The sequence below is a fragment of the Lithobates pipiens genome, unplaced genomic scaffold (genome assembly GCF_037356315.1).
Source record: "Lithobates pipiens isolate NorthernLeopardFrog02 unplaced genomic scaffold, aLitPip1_a1.2 Scaffold_1, whole genome shotgun sequence".
Taxonomy (NCBI): Eukaryota; Metazoa; Chordata; class Amphibia; order Anura; family Ranidae; genus Lithobates; species Lithobates pipiens.
In genome coordinates, this window is record NW_027507685.1 from 123,628,476 (window position 1) to 123,653,475 (window position 25,000).

Below are 25,000 nucleotides of genomic sequence, written 5' to 3' on the forward strand. Positions count from 1 at the left end.
ACTGAAGGAAGAGTGAAATACATTGCACAAATACATTGTAAATTTTATAGAGGTGGAGATCTACTTGAACAACATGAAAGAATACCGTGCACAGTGTGTTTGCTCAGTGCGGTCTCCTCACACCTGATTTAAACCTCTAAATGCCATACTACCATGTTGCAATCGCATGCATTGCACTGCAATAATGAGTTTAAATCAGGTGGTGAGGAAAGCAACAGATCGCCACCTCACCACCTGTCAAACATACTCGGATCACTTTTCAGAATGAATAAATACTTAGTTGCATTCAGTAGCAGCACCATTCACACAAGTTGGAGGGTGGTAAAACCCTTTCGGCTGATTCTCATTTTTCTGACGCCATTCCCTACTCCCTTTAGCTGCTTAGGCAGCAGCCAAAGGGTGTACACATGCTGCAGCAGGATTTAAACACCCTGTTGCTTTTGGTGGGTGCTACCACCTTCCAAATGCAACCCGTTCAATTAAATGGGGCCACTCTGCAAGCGCCCTGCAACTGCATGCTTCTGCAGGGTCCAAGGGGTTAAAGCAGGTGGTGAGAAAGCAACAACCCTTTTTTTTTTTTTGCTGTACTGCATAAGGTTGCAGTGCATTTGCAGAGCAGCCCTTATTCACTTGAATGCCAACCCCCAAAATGCAAATGTAAATTAACCCATACTGTTCTGAGCCCCCTATAAGGCTGCTTTCACACGGATGTGCTGCGGTTTACCTGCACCACCGTTGCAGCGCAGTGCATCTGCGGCCTTCCTGGGTTATTTATGCTATGCCATAGATATCCTGCAGGTGTGGTGCACTTTCTGAAAGCGCCAAACCCACAGGATATAATGTAAGTCTATGACTAAGCATAGCAAACCCGCAGGAAAGCTGCAGGTACACTATGCTGCACCTGTGGTGTGGGTAAACTGCAGCACATTAGTGTGAAAGTAGCCTTATACTATTATGCCAAGTGTACTGCTTCACACTGACCTAAAGATCTCTTCTTTCCTGCTGCTGGCACCACTCTGAAGACCACTAGCCAGGATAAGAGGTGGAGTGCAGTTGGTATCAATCAGCATGGGACAGGAGCCTGAACTACAGAGGAGGCAGAGGAGACAGGAGCTAATTTAACTGGTTCCAGACTAGCTGCCGCAGTTTTACTGCGGCAGAATGGCATGGGTGGGCGAAATTATGTTACCTTACATCCAGCGCCCTAGGCGGCCATGACGATCAGATTTGTTTTAGAACCGATTACTCTCCAGACCCAGATTTGTGGCCTGGACCTGCTGATCCGTTCTGACGAAGGAAATGCTTCCCCTGCCTGTAAGTGTAAACAAAGGCAGGGGAAGTGATGTCATCTCCCTCTCTGGAATTCTTTTCCATTCCAGAAAGAAGAGAGAGGACATCCAAATGTAAGTTGCACCAACACTACACTGACACAGTACACTTAAGCACCGATTTCACCCCCAGATCGCCCCCCCCCCAGTAAACCCCTACACTCCCTGTCACGGTGTCATCCAGTGTTCATATTTTCCTTTGATCACTGTACTGGTGTCATTTGTGACACTAATCAGCGTTAGTATACTTAGTAGTAGGCCCAGATAGGTCTAGGGACCCCCCCCAATAAAGGTTTAACTCCTTGATCACCACCTTTCACTAGTGATCACAATATTAGTGTCACGGGGGATGCTGGTTAATTAGTTATTTTGTTATAGCGTCAGGCACCCGCCGTACAATACCTAATAAAAGGTTTAACCCCCTGATCAACCAGCGGGTATAATCAGTTAGGTTTTAGCGTCAATTAGGGTCTGCGTCACCCCAGGCAGTGTCCGATTAGTGGCAGTAGTGCTAACACCCATGCAAGCACCATACACCTCCCTTATTAGTATAGTGTCTGAACGGATCAATATCTTTGATCTGATCAGATCTATACTAGCGTCCCCAAAAGTTTAGGGTTCCCAAAAATGCAGCGTTAGCGGGATCAGCCCAGATACCTGCTAGCACCTGCGTTTAGCCCATCCGTCCAGCCAAGTGCAGTATCAATCGATCACTGTCACTTACAAAACACTAAACACATAACTGCAGCATTCGCAGAGTCAGGCCTGATCCTTGTGAACGCTAACAGTTTTTTTGGTAGCATTTGAAGCAAACGCTGACAGTTGGGTGCTTTTTTCCTGTGAGCCTCACTAATTGTACCAGTAAATTTAGAGGCCAAAATGTCCAATTGAAGGTACACTAGCGAAGAGGCCTACACGTTTCTGAGCATGACAGATGAGAGTGAAGAGGAACTCACCATCTGTCAGATTCAGGCTCAGAATACGAACCTGTAGACAGTAGCGGCACCCTGACAGATAGCTCTGACGAGTAGTGGTCCCTGCCAAGGTCAGGTGTACTCGATCCCGCTCTTCTGCTGTTGTTGAGGTGCAAGAACTGCAGGGCTCTTGTATGGAGCAGAGAGCCAGTACTAGTGCTGCTCATATTTCTGGTGAAGCACCAGTGGCCTAGTACATCCTGGCTGTACATCCAGCACTGCAGTAACACTTGGTGACGTGGCGAGTCCCATAAGTGCAGTTCAAGCTGGTGAGGTGAGGTGGCTAGCACAACTAGTGTCCCGCAGCCACCAAGAAGACAAAGACAGGTCCGTTGAGCTGATAGTGCCCTTCCTGCTGCATTTGCCAATCCGAATTGGGAACCCACCACTTCTGCAGCACCTGTACCCACCACTTCTGCAGCACCCTGAATACGATCAGCTCTACAAAATTCGGCCCCCTGATTATGTGTTCTGGCCACTTTTCATTCAAACAGTATCTTCCCAGTAAGCGTGCCAGATATGAGGTCAAGATGTACAAGCTCTGTGACAGAGCAACAGGATATACCTATAGTTTTATGGTTTATGAGGGAAGAGATAGTTATGTAGAGCCAGAGAATTGCCCAGACTACATAGGAAGTGCTGGTAAGATTGTGTGTGACTTATTGGGAAAAGGGGTACCACTTGTATGTGGATAATTATCACACAAGAGTGACACTTTTTAGTCACTTGTTTGATCATGGAATGGGCACATGTGGCACCGTGCGATCTAATTGCCGGGGTTTACCCCAACAGCTTGCAGATTCCCATCTTAGGCTGGGGGAGAGAGCCTGCTTGAAATGTAATAATTTGCTCACTGTGAAGTGGAGGGATAATAAGAATGTTTTCGTCCTGTCCTCCTTTCATGCAGATACAGACAGTCCAAATTCAAACAGGGACTGGTGTTGTGGAGAAACCCCTCTGTGTCCACGAATACAAACTTAACATGGGAGGGGTGGACCTCAGCAACCAGTTGTTGGCGCCGTACCCAATTTCCCGTAAGGTCAGACGCTGCCATAAAAAAGCATCTATATTTTTTTCCAATTGGCTCTGCTAAATGCTTATGTGCTATACAAAGCTTCAGGGCGAAATGGATCCTTCCTTAAATTCCAGGAAGAGATCACCACAGCCCTTCTGTTTCCAGATGGTGCTGTGGCCCAACTTCCCAATCCAAATGCAGTGAGCCGGCTGCATGAGATGCGATTTCCGTATGTCCTCCCTGGTACCCCTACCCAAAGAAATACCCAAAGAAGATGTTGTGTCTGCAGAAAACGCAGATGTAGGAGTGACACCCGCTTTTATTGTCCCTCCTGTCCTGACCAACCTGGTCTTTGCATTGGTGAATGTTTCGAACGCTACGACACACTAGTGGAGTATTAGCGTAGAGTACAGCATTGCAGTCCTAGGGGACACTTACACAAGGTCTCAAAAGATGAGATGGCCATCACATTTTGAGAGACCCTAATCTGGAACACTTACAGTTTATATAAATATGCAAAAAAAACACACACAAAAAAAAAAAAAAAAACACAAAAAAAAAATAAAAGCCCAAAATAGCTGCGGTTTTATTTTTTGTCTGCCTCTAATGTTCTCTCTCTTATGTTCACTCTCTATTGTCCGCTCTATTGTTCGCTCTCTATTGTTACTGTATTTTAGAACTCTAATGTTTTATTTTTACTATGTTTTATTGTATTTGCTTAGCAGGTATTTTTTTTGTTATACTGTAATGCTACTTTGTTTTATTGTTAACCATCATTTGCTTAGCAGGTACGCCATTCAGCTGCAGCACCGGTTTATTCATTCTGACAGCAACAGTGTTTGCATCCACGATACGTAAAGCCGTGACTCCAGAGCTGTAGGAGGCGATTTCACCACCACAGTTAGAAAAAAGATTGAATAAAAAATAAATAAACAAAATGTCATATGTAAACAGCAATTGCACCATACATGTGGGGTATCACCGCGAAGGTCAGAATGAGGGCAGTAATTTTAGTAGTAGTTCCATAGTTCCATAGTTAGTCAGGTTGAAAAAAGACACAAGTCCATCCAGTTCAACCAAAAAAAAAAAAAATATATATATATATATATATATATATATATATATATATATATATATAATAAATATCATACCAACCCGAATACCCACAGTTGATCCAGAGGAAGGAAAAAAACCCCAGCAGAGCATGATCCAATTTGCTAAAGCAGGGGAAAAAATTCCTTCCTGATCCCCCGAGAGGCAATCAGATTTTCCCAGGATCAACTTTACCTATAAATTTTAGTACCCAGTTATATTACGTACACTTAGGAAATAATCCAGGCCTTTCTTAAAGCAATCCACTGAGCTGGCCATAACCACCTCTGCAGGGAGTCTATTCCACATTTTCACAGCTCTTACTGTGAAGAAACCTTTCCGTATTTGGAGATGAAATCTCTTCTCCTCTAGACATAAAGAGTGCCCCCTTGTCCTCTTTGCTGACTCTAAAGTGAATAACTCAACACCAAGTTCCCTATATGGACCCCTTATATATTTGAAGAAGAGTGAATAAATTCAGTTCCTCTAATCTTTCCTCATAGCTGAGTTCCTCCATGCCTCTTATCAGTTTGGTTGCCCTTCTCTGCACTTTCTCCAGTTCCCCGATATCCTTTTTGAGAACTGGTGCCCAAAACTGAACGGCATATTCCAGATGAGGTCTTACTAATGATTTGAACAGGGGCAAAATGATATCTCTCTCTCTCTGGAGTACATACCTCTCTTAATACAGGAAAGGACTTTGCTCGCTTTGGGAACCGCAGCTTGGCATTGCATGCTATTATTGAGCTTATGATCTACCAAAACCCCCAGATCCTTCTCCACTATGGATTCCCCCAGTTGTACTCCCCCTAGCGTGTATGATGCATGCATATTCTTAGCCCCCAAGTGCATAACTTTACATTTCTCAACATTAAACCTCTTCTGCCACATAGTCTCCCAATTAGACAGAGCATTGAGGTCGGCTTGTAAATTGGTGACATCCTGTAAGGACGTTATTGCACTGCATAGCTTGGTGTCATCTGCAAAGACGGAAATGTTACTTTTGATCCCAGACCCAATATCATTTATAAAGGTATTAAAAAGTAAGGGTCCCAGCACTGAACCTTGGGGTACACCACTGATAACCTTAGACCATTCAGAGTAAGAATCATTAACCACTACTCTCTGAATTCTGTCTTTTAGCCAGTTTTCTATCCATCTACAAACTGATGTTTCCAAACCTGTAGACTTTACCTTACACATGAGCCGTGTGTGCAGAACTGTATCGAACGCTTTTGCAAAATCCAAATATATCACGTCCACCGCCACCCCTCTGTCCAAGGTTTTACTTACCACCTCATAAAAAGAAATCAGGTTTGTCTGACAACTTCTGTTTTTCATGAATCCATGCTGTCTGTTGCTCAAAATATTTTTTTCCTGCAAGAACTCGTCTATGTGGTCTTTTATTAATCCCTCCAGTATCTTCCCAACTATAGAAGTTAAACTAACGGGTCTATAATTACTTGGTAAAGACTTTGTTCCCTTTTTAAATATAGGCACCACATTGGCCCTGCCAATGTAGACCTCCTCTATAAATCTAAAGTGGTAACCTGTAAACCTGTAAAGGATTTTAAATGTAGTTTGTCGCCACTTTACCCTTGTGCACAATTTTAAAGCAGGTCGTGTTTGGTATCCATGTACTTGCCATCAGGTCATCTTTTTTATTTCATCAAACATTTGGGCAATATTGGACCCATTTTTGGAAAGTAGACACCCCAATCTATTTGCTGATAGGCATGTTGAGCCCATGGAATATTTACCACATGTTTCAGGAAAATTACAAACTTTTTTTTTTTAAAGCACAAAGTTGGCACTTAAAGCGGTAGTCCCGAAAAATTTTGGGAGCCTAGCCGTGCACAGGACCCAGAAAATCAATCACCGCCTTCAGGCTTTCTAAGGGCGTAAAATGGTTATTTCACTTCCTCACTACCTATCACAGTTTCGGAGGCCATGAAATGTCAAGATAGCACAAAACCCCTCCAAATGACCCCATTTTTGGAAAGTAGACACTTCAAGCCATTTGTTGAGAGGCATGTGGTGCCCATGGAATATTTTTTTTTTTTTGACTTTGACAAAATGACTTTGTGCCAGACGTTTTGAGGCTCGTCTTTTTGGCATATTGTAAGCGGGATACTTTGTGGCATTTGCATAGTAATGGTACACCATTCCTCCATGTCAAACAGGGAGGTGGATCGCTGATGTTTTGGGGATGTGTATGCTACAAGGCACAGGAAATTTGGTCAAAATTGATTGCAAGATGATGTTATCAAAAAATATGGAGGAACATTTGCATTCATCAGCCAGGAAGCTGGGCATGAGACGTACCTGGACATTCCAACAAGACAATGAGCCAAAACACAAGGCCAAGTCGACCTGTCATTGGCTACAGCAGAATAAAGTGAAGGTTCTGGAGTGACCATCTCAGTCTCCTGACCTCAATATCATTGAGCCACTCTGGGGAGATCTCAAACCTGCAGTTCATGCAAGACAGCCCACTAATTTACAGGAACTGGAGGCTTTTTGCCAAGAGGAATGGGCAGCTTTACCATCTGAGAAGATAAAGAGCCTCATCCACAAATTCCACAAAAGACTTCAAACTGTCATTGATGTTAAAGGGGGCAATACATGGTATTAAGAACTGGGGTATTTAAACTTTTGATTAGGGTCATTTGGATAGGTTCTGTTGTGATTATGATTTAAAAAGAGTAAACAGAGTTGATTGTTAATAAATGGCTTCAGCCAAACACGAAACCATAAGTGAAAGAACATTTTTTTATGTTCTCTGTTCATATTCTTTGAAAAATGGCCAAGAAATCATAAATTCTTCTAGGGAATGTACACGTATGATCACAATTGCTGTGTTATTATATATATATATATATATATACACACACACACACATATTATACACAGTGGGGACGGAAAGTATTCGGACCCCCTTAAATTTTTCACTCTTTGTTATATTGCAGCCATTTTCTAAAATCATTTAAGTTCATTTTTTTCCTCATTAATGTACACACAGCACCCCATATTGACAGAAAAACACAGAATTGTTGGCATTTTTGAAAAGAAAAACTGAAATATCACATTGTCCTAAGTATTCAGACCCTTTGCTCAGTATTTAGTAGAAGCACCCTTTTGATCTAATACAGCCATTAGTCTTTTTGGGAAAGATGCAACAAGTTTTTCACACCTGGATTTGGGGATCCTCTGCCATTCCTCTTTGCAGATCCTCTCCAGTTCTGTCAGGTGGGATGGTAAACATTGGTGAACAGCCATTTTTAGGTCTCTCCCCAGAGATGCTCAATTGGGTTTAAGTCAGGGCTTGGCTGGGCCATTCAAGACCAGTCACTAAGTTGTTGTGAAGCCACTCCTTCGTTATTTTAGCTGAGCGCTTAGGGCCATTGTCTTGTTGGAAGGTAAACCTTCGGCCCAACCTGAGGTCCTGAGCACTCTGGAGAAGGTTTTCATCCAAGATATCCCTGTACTTGGCCACATTCATCTTTCCCTTGATTGCAACCAGTCGTCCTGTCCCTGCAGCTGAAAAACACCCCCACAGCATGATGCTGCCACCACCATGCTTGGGACTGTATTGGACAGATGATGAGCAGTGCCTGGCTTTCTCCACACACACTAATTAAGGCCAAAAAGTTCTATCTTGGTCTCATCAGACCAGAGAATCTTATTTCTCACCATCTTGGAATCCTTCAGGTGTTTTTTAGCAAACTCCATGCGAGCTTTCATGTGTCTTGCACTGAGAAGAGGCTTCCATCGGGCCACTCTGCCATAAAGCCCTGGTGGAGGGCTGCAGTGATGGTTGATTTTCTACAACTTTCTCTCATCTCCTGACAATCTCTGGAGCTCAGCCACAGTGATCTTTGGGTTCTTCTTTACCTCTCTCACCAAGGCTCTTCTCCCCCGATAGCTCAGTTTGGCCACACGGCCAGCTCTAGGAAGGGTTCTGGTCATCCCAAACATCTTCCATTTAAGGATTATGGAGGCCACTGTGCTCTTAGGAACCTTAAGTGCAGCAGAATTTTTTTTTTGTAACCTTGGCCAGATCTGTGCCTTGCCACAATTCTGTCTCTGAGCTCTTCAGGCAGTTCCTTTGACCTCATGATTCCCATTTGCTCTGACATGCACTGTGAGCTGTAAGGTCTTATATAGACAGGTGTGTGGCTTTCCTAATCAAGTCCAATCAGTATAATCAAACACAGCTGTACTCAAATGAAGGTGTAGAACCATCTCAAGGATGATCAAAAGAAATGGAGAGCACCCGAGTTAAATATATGAGTGTCGCAGCAAAGAGTCTGAATACTTAGGACCATGTGATATTTCAGTTTTTCTTTTTTAATAAATCTGTAAAAAGGTCAACAATTCTGTGTTTTTCTGTCAATATGGGGCACTGTGTGTACATTAATGAGGAAAAAAAATGAACTTAAAGGGGTTGTAAAGCTTTGTTTCTAATTTTCTAAATAGGTTCCTTTAAGCTAGTGCATTGTTGGTTCACTTACCTTTTCCTTCAATTTCCCTTCTAAATGTTTTTTTTCTTGGTCTGAACTTCTCACTTCCTGTTTCTCCTCAGTAAACTTCACACCATCATCCGAGCGGTGTTTAGTCAGCCAGAACAGCTTACTGAGGAGGAATAGGAAGTGGGAAATTCAGACAAAGAAAACAAAGAAAAAAAAACATTTAGAAGGGAAATCGAAGGAAAAGGTAAGTGAACCAACAATGCACTAGCTTAAAGGAATCTATTTAGAAAATAAACAAACCTTTACAACCCCTTTAAATGATTTTAGCAAATGGCTGCAATATAACAGAGTGAAAAATTTAAGGGGGTCTGAATACTTTCCGTGCCCACTGTGTGTGTATATATATATATATATATATATATATATATATATATATATATATTTATTTTTTTTTTTTTTTTTTTTATTTCTTCATTTATTTTTTAATATAGAATAATTTTTGTTTGGACATTTTATATGGACTTTATTTGCAGAGATATAAATCAATTTAGGATGAGTTCATCATATGTTTATTGTGCCTTTATTGTGTTTCTTATGTGATTTATTAACTTATAACTAGGACAAGGATAGCGCAATTTTTATTATTTGGCTGGAGCTTTTTACACATCCTACTTGGATTGGTGATTTAGATGCTGTTATCCGTTCTATCTAATGGAGTTTTTATTGCATTTGTTTAACTTAGTTTTTTGTCACTAAGGTTTACAGGTTTTTTTGCACAAATATCTTGGTTTTAGTGATGTTCTGGAATGGCAGGTCAGCAAGCCCAGACCACGATCTGCCATTCACCTGGCCACGATCTACTGGTAGATCACAATCTACTGGTAGGTCACAATCCACTGGTTACTGGCCCCCATTTTATAGGATGATACAAGGACATTATGAGATGAAATGGTAGACTTTGTGAGAACTAGATTTAGCCTTCAAGAGGGTAGGGATGAAAGATAAAATGACTTGAAGAATATAATTTTGTGTCTCGCTCCTGTTGCAAAACTCCTTGGCTTGTCCAAACAAAAACTGATTTCACACGGCACTGGCAGAGCTTGCTGGCGTATTGCAATGGAATATTATCTGCATGCTACATCCCACAGAAGAGAATGAGCAGTATACAACTGAATAGAACATAATTACATGAGTAGCTGATCCTTTTACTAAAGCCTATTGACAAATATATTCTATATTCTAAAAACAGGTTTGGCCAGAGGTTCGAAAATATAAGTAAAATTCTACCCTGTCTCCACTGTCATAATCTTTAGTTGTCAAAAGGCTTTTGTTTGCTTCAAATGGCTTTTGCATCCCCATACAAATATATGACAATGCAAACCCCGCTTGAAGCTGGTCAAATGCAGGTCAGAAGGACATCAATTGCAGATCAAATCCACCCATCATTGAATTCTGAATAGTCTCAGAAAAGAATCAAACTGACGCCATTGACACAGACTCAAAGCTTGTCAACACTCTGTGGTTAAAACCCAGCCAAACAGTTACATACAGATGGATGGCTCAGCTGAACAAGTCTAAAGCTGGGTACACACTACAGTTTTTTATGACATGCTAGGTTGGTCCCGCAATCTCCCCTGCTGGGCTGTTGTGTTCTGAGAACACTCCATTCAGCACTCTCTGTTACTGGCTGACAGCGATGATCAGGAGCCGGTCAGCTGCTGGTTTTTCAGCATGCAGGTCCAACAGAAGCCGGCCAAAAGGCCAGCTTCTTTCGGACAGACTGACATACACACGGGCAGAATATGGGTCTGTATTTTTTGTACCGGCAAATGTCTCCCGACATTCTGCCCGTGTGTACAGGGCTTAATACAAGTTAAAAATAAAAATCAGCCCATAAAGAGATGGTCTTGCTGAAGTTGGGGGCAAGGTGTTTTAGAAATGGGATGCAGAAATAACCTTTTGAAGGGGAGGATGTCAAGTCCTAGAAAGACCATTAGCTTCTCTGCCAATGTAAAGGAAAAATGTAAAAATGAATTTTAATTATACACAATTCATTTACCTATGGGCCTCAACCCAGTATTCTGTAATTGTAAACCAAACGAAAATGTGTGTGAACCGCTCAGGATTTAGGGATGCTGTGAGTGCTGGCTGAGGAAGGAGCTAATTTGCTTTGTTTGTATATGGAGCTTCACAGGTCCTAATCTTCATGACCAGTTCCATCCCCATGGTTAAGCTTCGAGGGGTGGAGAAAAACATTTTGGGGGGTGGCCTAGTTGGAGTCCAGGCTGAGGTTGCCACATACTATACCACAGCAGGCCTGCTTCAATGTGTGGCTTACCGGAAATTTACTTTAGTACATTTTGTAATTGAAATCTCATCAGATGGCCAAAGACTGTCGGAGAGGCAGTCCTGGTTTTCACTATAGGAGTCATTTTTTCCACTTGATCAGATTTGTTAGTACTACATTAAAAAAGGTTCTCTTTTCAGGCACAGACCTGGCCACACTCATTCATATGTGCCTCATTGTGCTTTGAAACCTGCATTTAAAAGACTGCAAAGGGGCTTGAGGCAGGGTGGATAAAATCAGATGTGTGATTTAAATCAGATTTTTTTTTAGCAAATTTATTTAAATAAAATGATAGATTTCTATTTAAGATACATGAACAATTTAGTTTGTTCAGCATGAAATGAGCTTAGTTATGTAGCATGAGGCTGTGTGAGATAACATGCATTGCATTGATGCATTCACACTATTTCACAAATTAACCATGAGATAAAACCGTTCAGGAATATTCCTTTATACCATTGTTGTGCAAATCTGTGTACACTACAAACTGTATGATTGAATCGGTTCTGATATCTCTGTTTTACTAACCTGACAGCTTATTATTCTAAATAGGAAACCTTTGTTTTGTTTGCAAATATTAAAGATTCTAGTTACCAGCAAGAATAAGTCCTTACATTTAAATAGCACCTGTCACTATAGACCCATCATGGCAGCGCCTGTTACTGGGCAACCACTCACCTGTTGCCTCCACCTCCTTCCCCTTTTGTCACTGCCACATCACCAGCCGCCCCATTAAAGTGAATGGGACTGTCGGTGAGTCACCAGCAGGTCAGAGGAGGGGTCGCTGGGGGACAGAGATGATAGTTGCTCTTTAAAAATTATGATTTAAATCGAGTAGATTTAAATCAAGCCTTTTTACTAGTGATTTAAATCAAATTCACCCTTGCTTGAGGCCATGTATCTCTTCCACGTTGGTGATGAACTGTTTGGATTTGTATGCAACAAAAAAAAAAAAATAATAATTATGGAAACTGATAAATAAAACCTAACTATTCTGAGATTTTAAACATCTCTCTCCTTTTAAAAAGTACATCCAGCTTTGTTTCCTTTTAAAACTGCAACTTTTGATTACTGTGGAAAGCTCGAGAAGTGTTTTTAATAATTAACCTAAAGCCCAAAATTAAAGTAAATCTAAATCCAGATTTTGTTTTTGTGTTTTTTCAAGTTTTGAGTTGAGTAGGGAAGGGTAAAACACTTTTTTGCTGTCTGAAGAATAGGAGGGGGAAATTATCCCAACTCAAGCCAAAACTCCCCCCCCCCCCCATTTACACATGAATAAAACAGGGAGTGGATAGAACTTTTGTTAGGTTGCAAGTGCTGTCTGTGTCCCCATTGGGGGGGATTTTCTTCATTTTCTGTTCCATGTGACACCGCTCACTGACAGGAAGAGAAGGGGAATTTCTCCAAAGGGGACAGCAGTAAAAGTCTGACAGAGGTTCTAACTCTTCCCCACTCTACAGGTATGTAAAATAAAAAGAAATATGGCCTTAGATACACTTTAAGTCAACTCCTCCACCATTGCTACCTAAAAATAAACCAAGCCCTCTGATACCTGTGATGCAGTAGATCTCGAGGATGTGGGGGGGGGATTACTTTAACTTCAGTGGGCAACAAAATTTTTTGCCCCATTTAGGTATGAATAGAACGGGGAGTCGATAGAACCTTTGGTTCAGGTCTTTGTTCCCATTAAGGAGATTTCCAGATTTCTCGTCATTTGTTGTTTCATAAAAGACCCATGACACTGACCGGAAGAAAGGAGGAATTTCTTCAATGCGGGACGCTGACAGCAAAAAAAAAAAATAATCTATCCAAAATAAAATAAAAATGTGGCTTTACTGTAGATACTCTTTAAATTAAAACAAAAAAAAAAAAAACACAACAGCCCCTCCAATACCCATGATCCGGTAGGTCTCCCCCCATACCCCACAAGACCACATCTACTAAAATATTTCCAGCTCTGCCTACCACTGGGGACAGCTTCTTGAAGCCCATAAGGCACATGCACTGGTTGGTAGTCCCATGGATGGGAGGGGGAAAATTATCCCAACACACGCCAAAACATATTTCCTCCATTAAGTTTTGGATGAAGAAGGGAGTGGTTAGAACCTTTTATTTATTTTTTTGGCTTCAGGCGCTGTCTGTGTTTCCCCTCATTTGCTGTTCCATATTACACCCATCACCATGACAGGAAGACAGAGGGAGTTTCTCCAAAGAGGACGCAGACAGCAGTTAAAATCCTTCCCCACACTAATAGAAAAAATAGTTTCTTCTCATAGGGAATTATTTCACGACATGTTTATTATAATATAGAAAGCCATTCTATGATGTATGCTTTTTCCTAACCGACTTTGATTCGCTTTGTGTACACCAGAGCTCATATTTTAACTTCTGTACTTTAACTTGTTTAAATCGCCTTTTTGATAAAAAAATTAATTATTTTTACAAAAATTTTTTTGTCTCTTAACCACTTAAGCCCCGGACCAATTTGCAGCCAAAGGGCCAGGCCCCTTTTTGTGATTCGGCACTGCGTCGCTTTAACTGACAATTGCGCGGTCGTACGAAGTGGCTCCCAAACAAAATTTGCGTCTTTTTTTTCCCCACAAATAGAACTTTCTTTTGGTGGTATTTAATCACCTCTGCGGTTTTTGTTTTTTGCGCTATAAACAGAAACAGAGCAACAATTTTGAAAAAAATGTAATATTTTTTACTTTTTGCTATAATAAATATCCCCCAAAAATATATAAAAAAACATTTTTTTCCTCAGTTTAGGCCGATGCGTATTCTTTTATTATTATTTTTGGTAAAAAAAAAAAAAAAATCGCAATTATCGATTATTGATTGGTTTGCGCAAAAGTTATAGCGTTTACAAAATAGAGGATAGTTTTATAGCATTTTTATTAATATTTTTTCTTACTAGTAATGGCGGCGATCAGCGATTTTTTATTGTGACTGCTATATTACGGTGGACACATCGGACAATTTTGGGACCATTTTCATTTATACAGCAATCAGTGCTATTTAAATGCACTGATCCCTGTGTAAATGACACTGGCAGTGAAGGAGTTGACCATTAGGGGGCGAGTAGGGGTTATGTGTGACGTTGTTTTTTTATTTTTTTATTGTAGGGGGCGTGGCCTGGCATGTGACATCACTGATCGGCTTTCCCTATAACAGGGAACAGACGATCGGTGACAGCCACAGTAGGAAGCACAGGGAGAGGTTTGTTTACACAGACCTCTCCTTGTTTTTCAGCTCTGTGACCCGATCACGGGACACCAGCGGCGATCGGGTCAGCTGGTCCCATGGGCACGGTCACGGAGCTCAGGACTGGGTCAGGAGCGCGCCACCAGCGTTCCTGACCCGCGGCTGGGCACTTAAAGAGCAACGTACCGGTATGTGCTTGTGCCCAGCCGAGCCATTCTGCCAACGTATATGTGCAGGAGGAGGTCCTTAAAGAGGGATTCCACCTACAAAAAAAATATTAAAAACCAGCAGCTATAAATACTACAGCTGCTAACTTTTAATAAATGGACACTCACCTGTCCCGGGTTCCAGCGATGCCGGCAGCCGAGGCCGATCGATCGCTCGGCTCTTGGCTGCTGCCGCCACCATTCTAGGTGAGGGAATCAGGAAGTGAAGCGAATTGGCTTCAATTCCCGGTTCCCTACTGCGCATGCGCGAGTCGCGCAGCGCAATAGGAATTGTCCGCGCTGTCTCTGAGACCCGTGTGTGTCCCAGCAGACAGCGCTGCAGGACAGGAAATGGCGTAGACTCCCACGGGAGTCTATGCCTGGAAGTGGGTGTAAATACCTGTCTTTGACAGGTATCTCCACCCCCCTCCCCCCTGAAAGGTGCCAATTGTGACACCGGAGGGGGGGAGGGTTCCGATCAGCGGAAGTTCCACTTTAGGGTGGAACCCCGCATTAAGTAGTTAATTGCTGCTAAAAAACCCCATGGGGAATTCTCGGAACCTTTTCCGATTGGATAGATTGCTTTCCTTTTTGTTCTGTCTGATATGAAGTGAGCAGAAATCTCCCAAAATGGGAACATACGGAGAAATAAAATGGTGACAGTGGTGGGACCACTGTCACCATTTTATTGCTCCGTATGTTCCCATTTTGGGAGATTTCTGCTCACTTCATATCAGACAGAACAAAAAGGAAAGCAATCTATCCAATCGGAACCAGATAAATCAGCATTTTTCATAGAGGTTAGCAATAAGAAACACCATATTTATCTCATGGCAGGTTTAACCACTTTCAGACCGGACCATTTTGCTGGTCAATGACCAGAGGTCTTTTTACAATTTGGCACTGCGCTGCTTTAACTGGTAATTGCGCGGTCATGCAATGTTGTACCCAAACAAAATTTGTGTCCTTTTCTTCCCACAAATAGAGCTTTCTTTTGATGGTATTTGATTGCCTCTGCGATTTTTATTTTTTGCGATATAAACGTAAAAAGACCGCAAATTTTGAAAAAAAATGATATTTTCTACTTTTTGTTATTAGAAAAATCCAATAAACTCAATTTTAGTCATACATTTAGGCCAAAATGTATTCAGCCACATGTCTTTGGTAAAAAAAAAGTCAATAATTGTATATTTATTGGTTTGCGCAAAAGTTGTCACATCTACAAACTAAGGTACGTTTTCTGGAATTTACGCAGCTTTTAGTTTACGACTGCCTATCTCATTTCTTGAGGTGCTAAAATGGCAGGGCAGTAGAAAACCCCCCCAAATGACCCCATTTTGGAAAGTAGACCCCCTAAGGAAATTGATAAGTGGCATGTTGAGCCCATTGAATATTTTATTTTTTTGCCTCAAGCGATTGAATAATGACAAAAAATAAATTTTTTTTTTTTTTTTTACACAAAGTTGTCACTAAATGATATATTGCTCACACATGCTATGGGCATATGTGAAATGACACCCCAAAATAAATTCTGCTGCTTCTCCTGAGTACGGGGATACCACATATGTGGGACTTTTTGGGAGCCTAGCCGCGTACGGGGCCCCGAAAACCAAGCACCGCCTTCAGGCTTTCTAAGGGCGTTACAGTTTTGAAGGCCATAAAATTCCAAGATGGCACAAACCCCCCCCCCAAATGACCCCATTTTGGAAAGTAGACACCCCTAAATTTAGGGGTACACTAGTGAGACTAGGTAATAAATGGCGGGTGCCCTGAAACTATAAAAAAAATAACTAACCAACCAGCGTCACCTGTAACAGTTATATGGTGATCACTGGTGAAAGGGTTAACTAGGGGGCAATCAGGGGGCTTTATGCGGTAGTATATGGGGGTCCCTGGCGCTATAAAAAGCTGCGGCGAACCTAAATACCTACCTGCCTAACTAGCGTCACCTGTGACACTAATACAGCGATCAGAAAAACGATCGCTTATTAGGCTGGGTTCACACTGGAGCGATGCGGGAACGCCACGAATCCGCGGCGGGTTCCCGCATCGCATGCCTCCCAGCGGCAGTTCACACTGCCCTATGCGAACTGCTGGGAGTGTCAGTGAAATGTTAATGACACCCCCAGATCAGTTCGCATATCGCAGTGCGATCTGCAAACTCGGATCGCATGGTGTGAACACCCATGCGATCCGATTCTGCTGCGGGCCAAAAAAAGGGTCCCGTGCGAATTTGCGGCGGGTGCGGCGCGAATTCAGCCATACTATCTGTATGGCTGAACTCGAATCGCACAGAGATCGGATGTGATTTGCACTGCAGTGCGGTGTGAATCACATCCGTTCTCATAAACCGCTGCAATGTGAACCCAGCCTTAGTGACACTGGCGACGGGGGGTGATCACGGGGTTAAACCTTTATTGGGGGGGTTAGGGGGTACATTAGAACTAAAGGGGGCTAACCCTAACTGCCCTAACAGTTATTACAGTCACAAATGACACCAATGCAAAAAAAAAAAAAATGCAATTGGTGTCACTGTGACTGGGGGGGGCAGGGGTAATTGGCTGGGTGATCGGGGGGTGAAGGGGGGGTGTGAGTGTGCCTGGCATGTTCTACTGTGTAGTGTCGTGTTGGTGCAACTCACCGATTCTCTCTCCTCGGGGCCAGAACGAAAAATACCGACACGGAGGAGAGATTACAGCACTTCCTCTGCCTGTGTTTACATTACAGGAGAGGAAGTGATGCAATGCTTCACTTCCATTCGTCAGGAGCGATCGCGAGGGGGTGGCCATGAATGAATGGCCGCCCCCTCATCCCGGATCGCTCCTGCACGGATACCGACCACCGCTGGCACCGGGGGGGGCCCGATCGGGCCCCCCACCCGCGGGAAGGCAGGGACGTACAGGTACACCCATATGCCTGCCCGTGCCATTCTGTCGACGTATATCGTCGTGCGGCGGTCGGCAAGTGGTTAATTCAACAATAATTTTGTTCAACTCAGAAACAATGTAAAAGGATGTGAAATGTGCGACGTGACCCAAAGCAACCAATCAGATTTCCTCTCCTAACTAATAGAACTACATGAAATTGAACCACTGCATGGTTTCTGGGAGTGACATCACTATACCATTTGCAAGCCTTGCACTGCTTACCGCTGGTCCAGCAAGAGCAATGATTTTCCGCATCTCCTCGCTGATTGAATCTGGAAGAAGCCGTCGCATTTTTGGCATACATCCAACTGCATTTGGCACCTGATCTGGAGAGACTTGGTGGTCTGGGGTAGTGATCAGCGATGCAGACCGACTCTCCTCATCCTCTTCCTTCTCTTCCATTGTTGAGCCTTAAGCGCCGTCTGTGTCTAATACTTAAAGGACAGCTTAACCTAAGAAAACAGAAGTTCTCCTTTTAGAGAGGCACCATACTTTATTGTGTATTAATTCACATTGTATTATTATTCTTGGGGGGGAAAAAAAAGCTCAACAATGTTTGCATTTACAGTTTTACATTTATTAAGTATACAGTATTACATTTCATCTCCATCCAAAACTGAAACTTCGTTTTCACATAGATACTGGTGGGTTCTATCACATATTTACTTCCCACAGTGGGAAAAAATAATAATCACATTTTGTTTCTTTGCAGTCTGAACATGACAGAAAATGTTAAAACAAAGACAGAATCACAGAGTTGGAAAAAGGATTACCCTCTTCTGCTGAACCACCTTATGCTTTAATTAGGGCATTTGGTTTGTTGAGATATGTCTCTACTACCTTTGCACATCTAGACATTGCAATATTTGCCCATTCTTCTTTGCAGAACTGCTCAAGTTCATTTAAATTTGATGGGGACTATTTGTGAACTACAGTCTTTAAAGGGATTGTAAAGTTAAAAATTTTATTTTTTTTAAATAACAAACATGTTATACTTACCTCCACTGTGCAGCTCGTTTTGCACAGAGTGGCCCGAACCTTGTCTTCTGGGGTCCCTCGGCGGCTGTCTCGGCTTCCTCCCGCAGGTGCTTCTCACGTTCATGCGAGCTCCCTCGCATGGTGAGAAGCATCTGCGGGCGCGCTCCCGTGATACAGCCGGCGGCTATAGCCGCTCGCCGTATCACACGGCCCCGCCCCCCCCGGCGCTCCGCGTCAGTGGATGTGATTGACAGCAGCGCGAGCCAATGGCTGCGCTGCTTTCCATCCATCCACTCCAGCCAATCAGCGGCCAGGCTGAGTGGTGAAGAGGAAGTCAAGGACGAGCGCGGGACTTTCAAGGGGTCAGGTAAGTAAAACGGGGGGACTGGGGGCGCAGGCACTGTCAGATGTTTTTTCACCTTAATGCATAGAATGCATTAAGGTGAAAAAACATTTACCTTTACAACCCCTTTAAGTCATTCCACACATTTTCAATGGAGTTTAAAAGGGGTTGTAAACCCTCGTGTTTTTTCACCTTAATGCATCATATGCATTAAGGTGAAAAAACACCTGGCAGTGACTGCCCAAACACCCCCCCCCCCCCACTAGTCACCCCGTTTTACTTACCTGAGCTCTGGAACTTGAACCATGGGGACGTGCTGTCTCTCTGCCCGGGGTTCGCGACTCTTGATTGGATAGATTGATAGCAGCGTAGCCATTGGCTCCCGCTGCTGTCAATCAAATCCAATGATGCACGCGCCAGGGGCGGGGCTGAGTCCTGCATTCGGCCTCTATGGACGCCACATGCTGGACTCAGGAGCGTGCCCGCAAGGTATTCCTCTGAGAGAGCGCTTCTCCCAGGGGGTTATCTGAGGTAGAGAGGACCCGCAAAACCCGCGAAGGACCCCAGAATATGAGGTTCGGGGCCACTCTGTGCAAAACAAGCTGCACAGCGGAGGTAAGTATGATATGTTTGTTATTTAAAAAAAAAAAATTTATGCTGCGTACACACGATGGGAATTATCGTCAGAAAAAGCTATGATGGTTTTTCCGACAAGATTTACGCTCAAACTTGGCTTGCATATACAGTGGTGTGAAAAAGTGTTTGCCCCCTTCCTCATTTCCTGTTCCTTTGCATGTTTGTCACACTTAAGTGTTTCGGAACATCAAACCAATTTAAACAATAGTCAAGGACAACACAAGTAAACACAAAATGCAATTTGTAAATGAAGGTGTTTATTATTAAAGGTGAAAAAAAATCCAAACCATCATGGCCCTGTGTGAAAAAGTGATTGCCCCCTAAACCTAATAACTGGTTGGGCCACCCTTAGCAGCAACAACTGCAACCAAGCGTTTGCGATAACGTGCAATGAGGCTTTTACAGCGTCCTGGAGGAATTTTGGCCCACTCATCCTTGCAGAATTGTCCTAATTCAGTTACATTAGAGGGTTTTCGAGCATGAACGGCCTTTTTAAGGTCATACCACAACATCTCAATAGGATTCAGGTCAGGACTTTGGCTAGGCCACTCCAAAGTCTTCATTTTGTTTTTCTTCAGCCATTCGGTGGTGGACTTGCTGGTGTGTTTAGGATCATTGTCCTGCTGCAGAACCCAAGTTCGTTTCAGCTTGAGTACACGAACAGATGGTCGGACATTCTCCTTCAGGATCTCTTGGTAGACAGCAGAATTCATAGTTCCTTTTATCACGGCAAGTCTTCCAGGTCCTGAAGCAGCAAAACAGCCCCAGACCATCACACTACCACCACCATATTTTACTGTTGGTATAATGTTCTTTTTACGAAATGCAGTGTTCCTTCTACGCCAGATATACTTGGACACACACCTTCCAAAGAGTTCCACTTTTGTCTCATCGGTCCACAGAATGTTGTCCCAAAAGTCTTGGGGATCATCAAGATGTGTTGTGGAGAAATTGAGACGAGCTTTGATGTTCTTTTTGCTCAGCAGTGGTTTTCTCCTTGGAACTCTGCCATGCAGGCCATTTTTGCCCAGTCTTTTCCTGATGGTGGAGGCGTGAACGCTGACCTTAACTGAGGCAAGTGAGGCCTGCAGTTCCTTGGACGTTGTTGTGGGGTCTTTTGTGACCTCTTGGATGAGTCGTCGCTGCGCTCTTGGGGTAATTTTGGGCGGCCGGCCACTCCTGGGAAAGTTCACCACTGTTCCATGTCTTCGCCATTTGTGGATAATGGCTCTCACTGTGGTTCGCTGGATTCCCAAAGCTTTGGAAATGGCTTTATAACCCTTTCCAGACTGATAGATCTCAATTACTTTCTTTCTCAATTGTTCCTGAATTTCTTTGGGTCTCGGCATGATGTGTAGCTTTTAAGGATCTTCTGGTGGACCTTACTGTGTCAAGCAGCTCCTATTTAAGTGATGCCTTGATTGTGAACAGGTGTGGCAATAATCAGGCCTGGGTGTGGCTAGAGAAATTGAACTCAGGTGTGGACAACCACAGTTATAGTATGTTTTAACAAGGGGGGCAAAAACTTTTTCACACAGGGCCATGATGGTTTGGTTTTCTTTTCACCTTTAATAATAAACACCTTCATTTACAAATTGCATTTTGTGTTTACTTGTGTTGTCCTTGACTATTGTTTAAATTGGTTTGATGTTCCGAAACACTTAAGTGTGACAAACATGCAAAGGAACAGGAAATGAGGAAGGGGGCAAACACTTTTTCACACCACTGTACACAGTCAATGCTTCCGAGGATGCGTCGAATTGTTTCCGAGCATGCGTAGGCATTTTGTGTCGGAATTGCTACAGACGATCGGGATTTCCGATAGAACCTTTTTCCATTGGAAAAATTGAGAACCTGCTCTCAATCTTTTGCTGGCAAAAATTCGGCCAGCAAAATTCCAATGGAGCATACACACGGTCACATTTTCCGAAGAGAAGCTCTCATCTGTCTTTTGCTGGCCGAATTTCCATTTGCATTAATGTCACTTGGCTCTGACTAGGCCTTGCAAGGACATTCACCTTTCACAGTTGAAAGTCAAATGGCTTTGTGTGCCATTGAGAAGATGATTAGCTAAACCCGATTGAGTTTACAAGTCATTTTTAGAAGGGGTGATTGAATTTTTAACCACCTCAATACAGTGCACTTATACCCCCTTCCTGACCAGACCAATTTTCAGCTTTCAGCACTCTCGCAGTTTAAATGACAATTACTCAGTCATGCAGCACTGTACCCATATGAAACTTGCGTCCTTTTTTCCACACAAATAGAGCTTTCTTTTAGGGGTATTTAATTACTAGTGGGTTTTTTATTTTTTGTGCTATAAAATTAAAAAAAATGTAATAATTTGTGAAGAAAAATGCCTTTTTCTTTGTTTCTGTCATAAAATTTTGCTAATTAGTAATTTTTCTTCATAAATTTTGGCCAAAATTTATACTGCTACATATCTTTGGTAAAAATAACCCAGATTAGTGTATATTATTTAGTCTTTGTGAAAGTTATAGAGTCTACAAACTATGGTGCCAATCACTGAAAAATGTATCACATCTGATCAGGCCTTCAGTACATCAGGTGTATCTCATTTCTTGAGACACTGAGGCCCCTTTCACACATGCAAAACGGATGTCCGTATTTCATCCATCCGTTTGCGGATGAAATATGGACATACATGCATTCCAATGGGATAGCGGGTGTCTGCGGATGAACATCCGCAGACACCCGATATCGTCCGTCTCCGCTATTGTCCGATTCTGCAGACGGAGGAAAATCCTGTTTTTCTATCCGTCTGCAGAGCGAATTGGATGAACATGGACAGACGGTCCATGTTCATCCGATCCCCCATAGAGGAGAGCTGACAGGGTGGTCCCTGCACAGTGTGCCGGGACCACCCTGTCATTCGCCGGCTCAGCGGGGATAAACGGAGCGATCCCCGCTGAGCAAGCAGATCATCACGGGGCGGATCATTACGGATCCGTCCCTTGTGAAAGGGGCCTAACAAGTCAGGAAAGTACAAATACCCCCCAAATGACCAATTTTTCGAAAGTAGACATGACAAGGTATTAAGTAAGTAGCATGGTGAGTTTTTTTAAGTTGTCATTTTTTCCCACAATTCTTTGCAAAATTTAAGTTTTTGTTTATTTTTTATTTACAAAATTGTCATATTATTAGGTTATTTCTCACGCACAGCATATGCATACAACAAATTACACCCCAAAATATATTCTGCTACTCTTCCCGAGTATGGTAATACCACACGTGTGAGACTTTTACACAGCATGGCCACATACAGAGGACCAAAATTGAAGTAGCACCTTCAGGCGTTCTACGAGCAAAAATGACACATCTCATTCCTCAACCACCTATTACATTTTTGAAGGCCCTGGAGCACCAGGACAATGAAATTGCCCACAAAATTACCCAATTTTGGAAAGCAAACACCCCAACGTATAATCTGTGAGGCAGAATGATTCTTTTGAACGGTTCATTTTTTTTCCAGAAGTTTTTGGAAAATGTGGAAAAAAAAAATGAAAACGCATTTTCTTTTAACACAAAGTTGTCCATTTATAAGATATTTCTAACACATAGCATGTATATAGCAAAAATTACACCCCAAAATACATTCTGTTACTCTTTCCGAGTATGGCGATACATGTGTGATACTTTTACACAGCCTGGCCACATAGAGAGGCAGAACGTTGAAGTAGTACCTTTAGGCGAGCTAGGAGCATAAATGACACATCTCATTTCATTCCTACCCATCACACTTTTGAAGGTCCAGGAGCACCAGGACAATGGAATTACCCACAAAATGACCCCATTTTGGAAAGCAAACACCCCAACGTATATTCTATGAGGCATGGGCTGAAAATAGGTACTCGGGTGCTCTGATGGCCTGGTGACAGGTACTCGGGTACTCTGATGGCCTGGTGACAGGTACTTGGGTACTCTGATGGGCTGGTGACAGGTACTCGGGTACTCTGATGGGCTGGTGACAGGTGCTCTGATGGCCTGGTGACTGGTATTTGGATACTCTGAAGGGCGGTGATAGGTACTCATATGGACTGTGACAGGTACGTAGGTACTCATATGGATTATGACAGGTACTCAGATGGACTGGGACAGGTACTCGGGTACTCAGATGGACTGGGACAGGTACTCGGGTACTCAGATGGACTGGGACAGGTACTCGGGTACTCAGATGGACTGGGACAGGTGCTCGGGTACTCAGATGGACTGTGAGTGACAGGTACTATGATGGGTGGTGACAGGTCCTCTTTATTGGGGGGGGGGCAATTAGTGTGTGTTGGTGTACACTGTAGGTGGTAATGAGATGTTAACGCAATCTCCTTCTCACACACGATTGGTGTGTGAGGAGGAGAACCCGGTAACATCTCGTTACCGCGGTTTGTTTACATTTAATGATCGCTGTGAAAGGATCACAGCCAATCACGTGGGTAAACAGCCGGCCAATGGCTGTTTACCACCGTCGGTGACAAGCAGTGTTTCCAGGAACACGCCGCTATGGACGTGCACGCCCAGCGTGCTCACGATCGCGTGCATGCGCAGTGCACAGTGGGGGTGGAACTATCTGATCGGCCGTGATGAAATCACGGCCGATCACGTGGTAAACAGCCATACCCAATGGCTGTTCACCCCCCTCAGTGGCGAGCGGTGTCTCCGTGACACGCCGCCACCGGAAGGACAGGGTTTCGCGCACACGATCGCGCGCATTCCCTGTTTAAATGGAAGGACGTCATATGAGGCTATCCCGTCACAAGAGCCGTGTCACCTGGCCGTCATTGGACGGCCGCCGGTCGGCAACTAGTTAAACTTGTTTTTTTTTTTCTTTTTTACATTTTGGTGTTACATCTTTCACTTGAATGTTAAAAGTTGCACTGAGGAAATACAGCTGGATACAACAAAAACTATCTGTCTTCATTTCAAGCTGTAAAGCAGGCATGTCCAAAGTCCGGCCCGCGGGCCAATTGCGGCCCGCGGTCCGGTTTTGAACGGCCCGCCTGGTTGTTTAAACATATATATCTTTTGTGGCCCCCGGCGATCTCCCAGCGCCGGAGCCACAAAAGATGTATAGTCCAGCTGCCTCGGAGGGAGGAGGCGGGACGAGTGCCGTGCACACAGGAGGAGAACTTCCTGTTTACACGGCAGCTGTAATAGGAAGTCCCGTCTCTGCCATTGGACGACTGTGCTGTCCATCAAAGGAGGCGGGACTTTCTCTTAAAGAGGCCGTTGTGTAAACAGGAGATTCTCCTGTAATATGTCTTTGGCGCTCGTCCTGCCCTCCATGGCAACACTGATGGTAATGGTGGCTGCATTCCTGGCAATTGCAATTGTGGAGCTGCATTCCTGGCAATGGTGAGTGAATTACTAGCAATGGTGGCTGCATTCCTGGCAATGGTGGGTGAAATTCCTGGCAATGGTGGGTGAAATTCCTGGCAATGGTGGCTGCATTCCTGGCAATGG

General features: G+C 43.4%; 1 protein-coding gene across 4 annotated transcripts in view; it reads right to left on the bottom strand.

Moving 5' to 3' along the window:
• Positions 1-25,000, bottom strand: part of LOC143974432 (multidrug and toxin extrusion protein 1-like) — a 167,902-nt gene that overhangs the window by 91,791 nt on the left and 51,111 nt on the right. For 3 of the 4 annotated variants that reach the window (XM_077475843.1, XM_077475824.1, XM_077475815.1), the window contains exon 2: positions 17,788-18,017. In XM_077475843.1, the coding sequence (XP_077331969.1) occupies positions 17,788-17,967 (180 nt within the window). In that variant the 5' untranslated portion in view covers positions 17,968-18,017. Of the gene's footprint in view, positions 1-1,189; positions 1,325-17,787; positions 18,018-25,000 lie in introns of those variants that run through there. The other variant, XM_077475832.1, reaches the window with a different exon arrangement.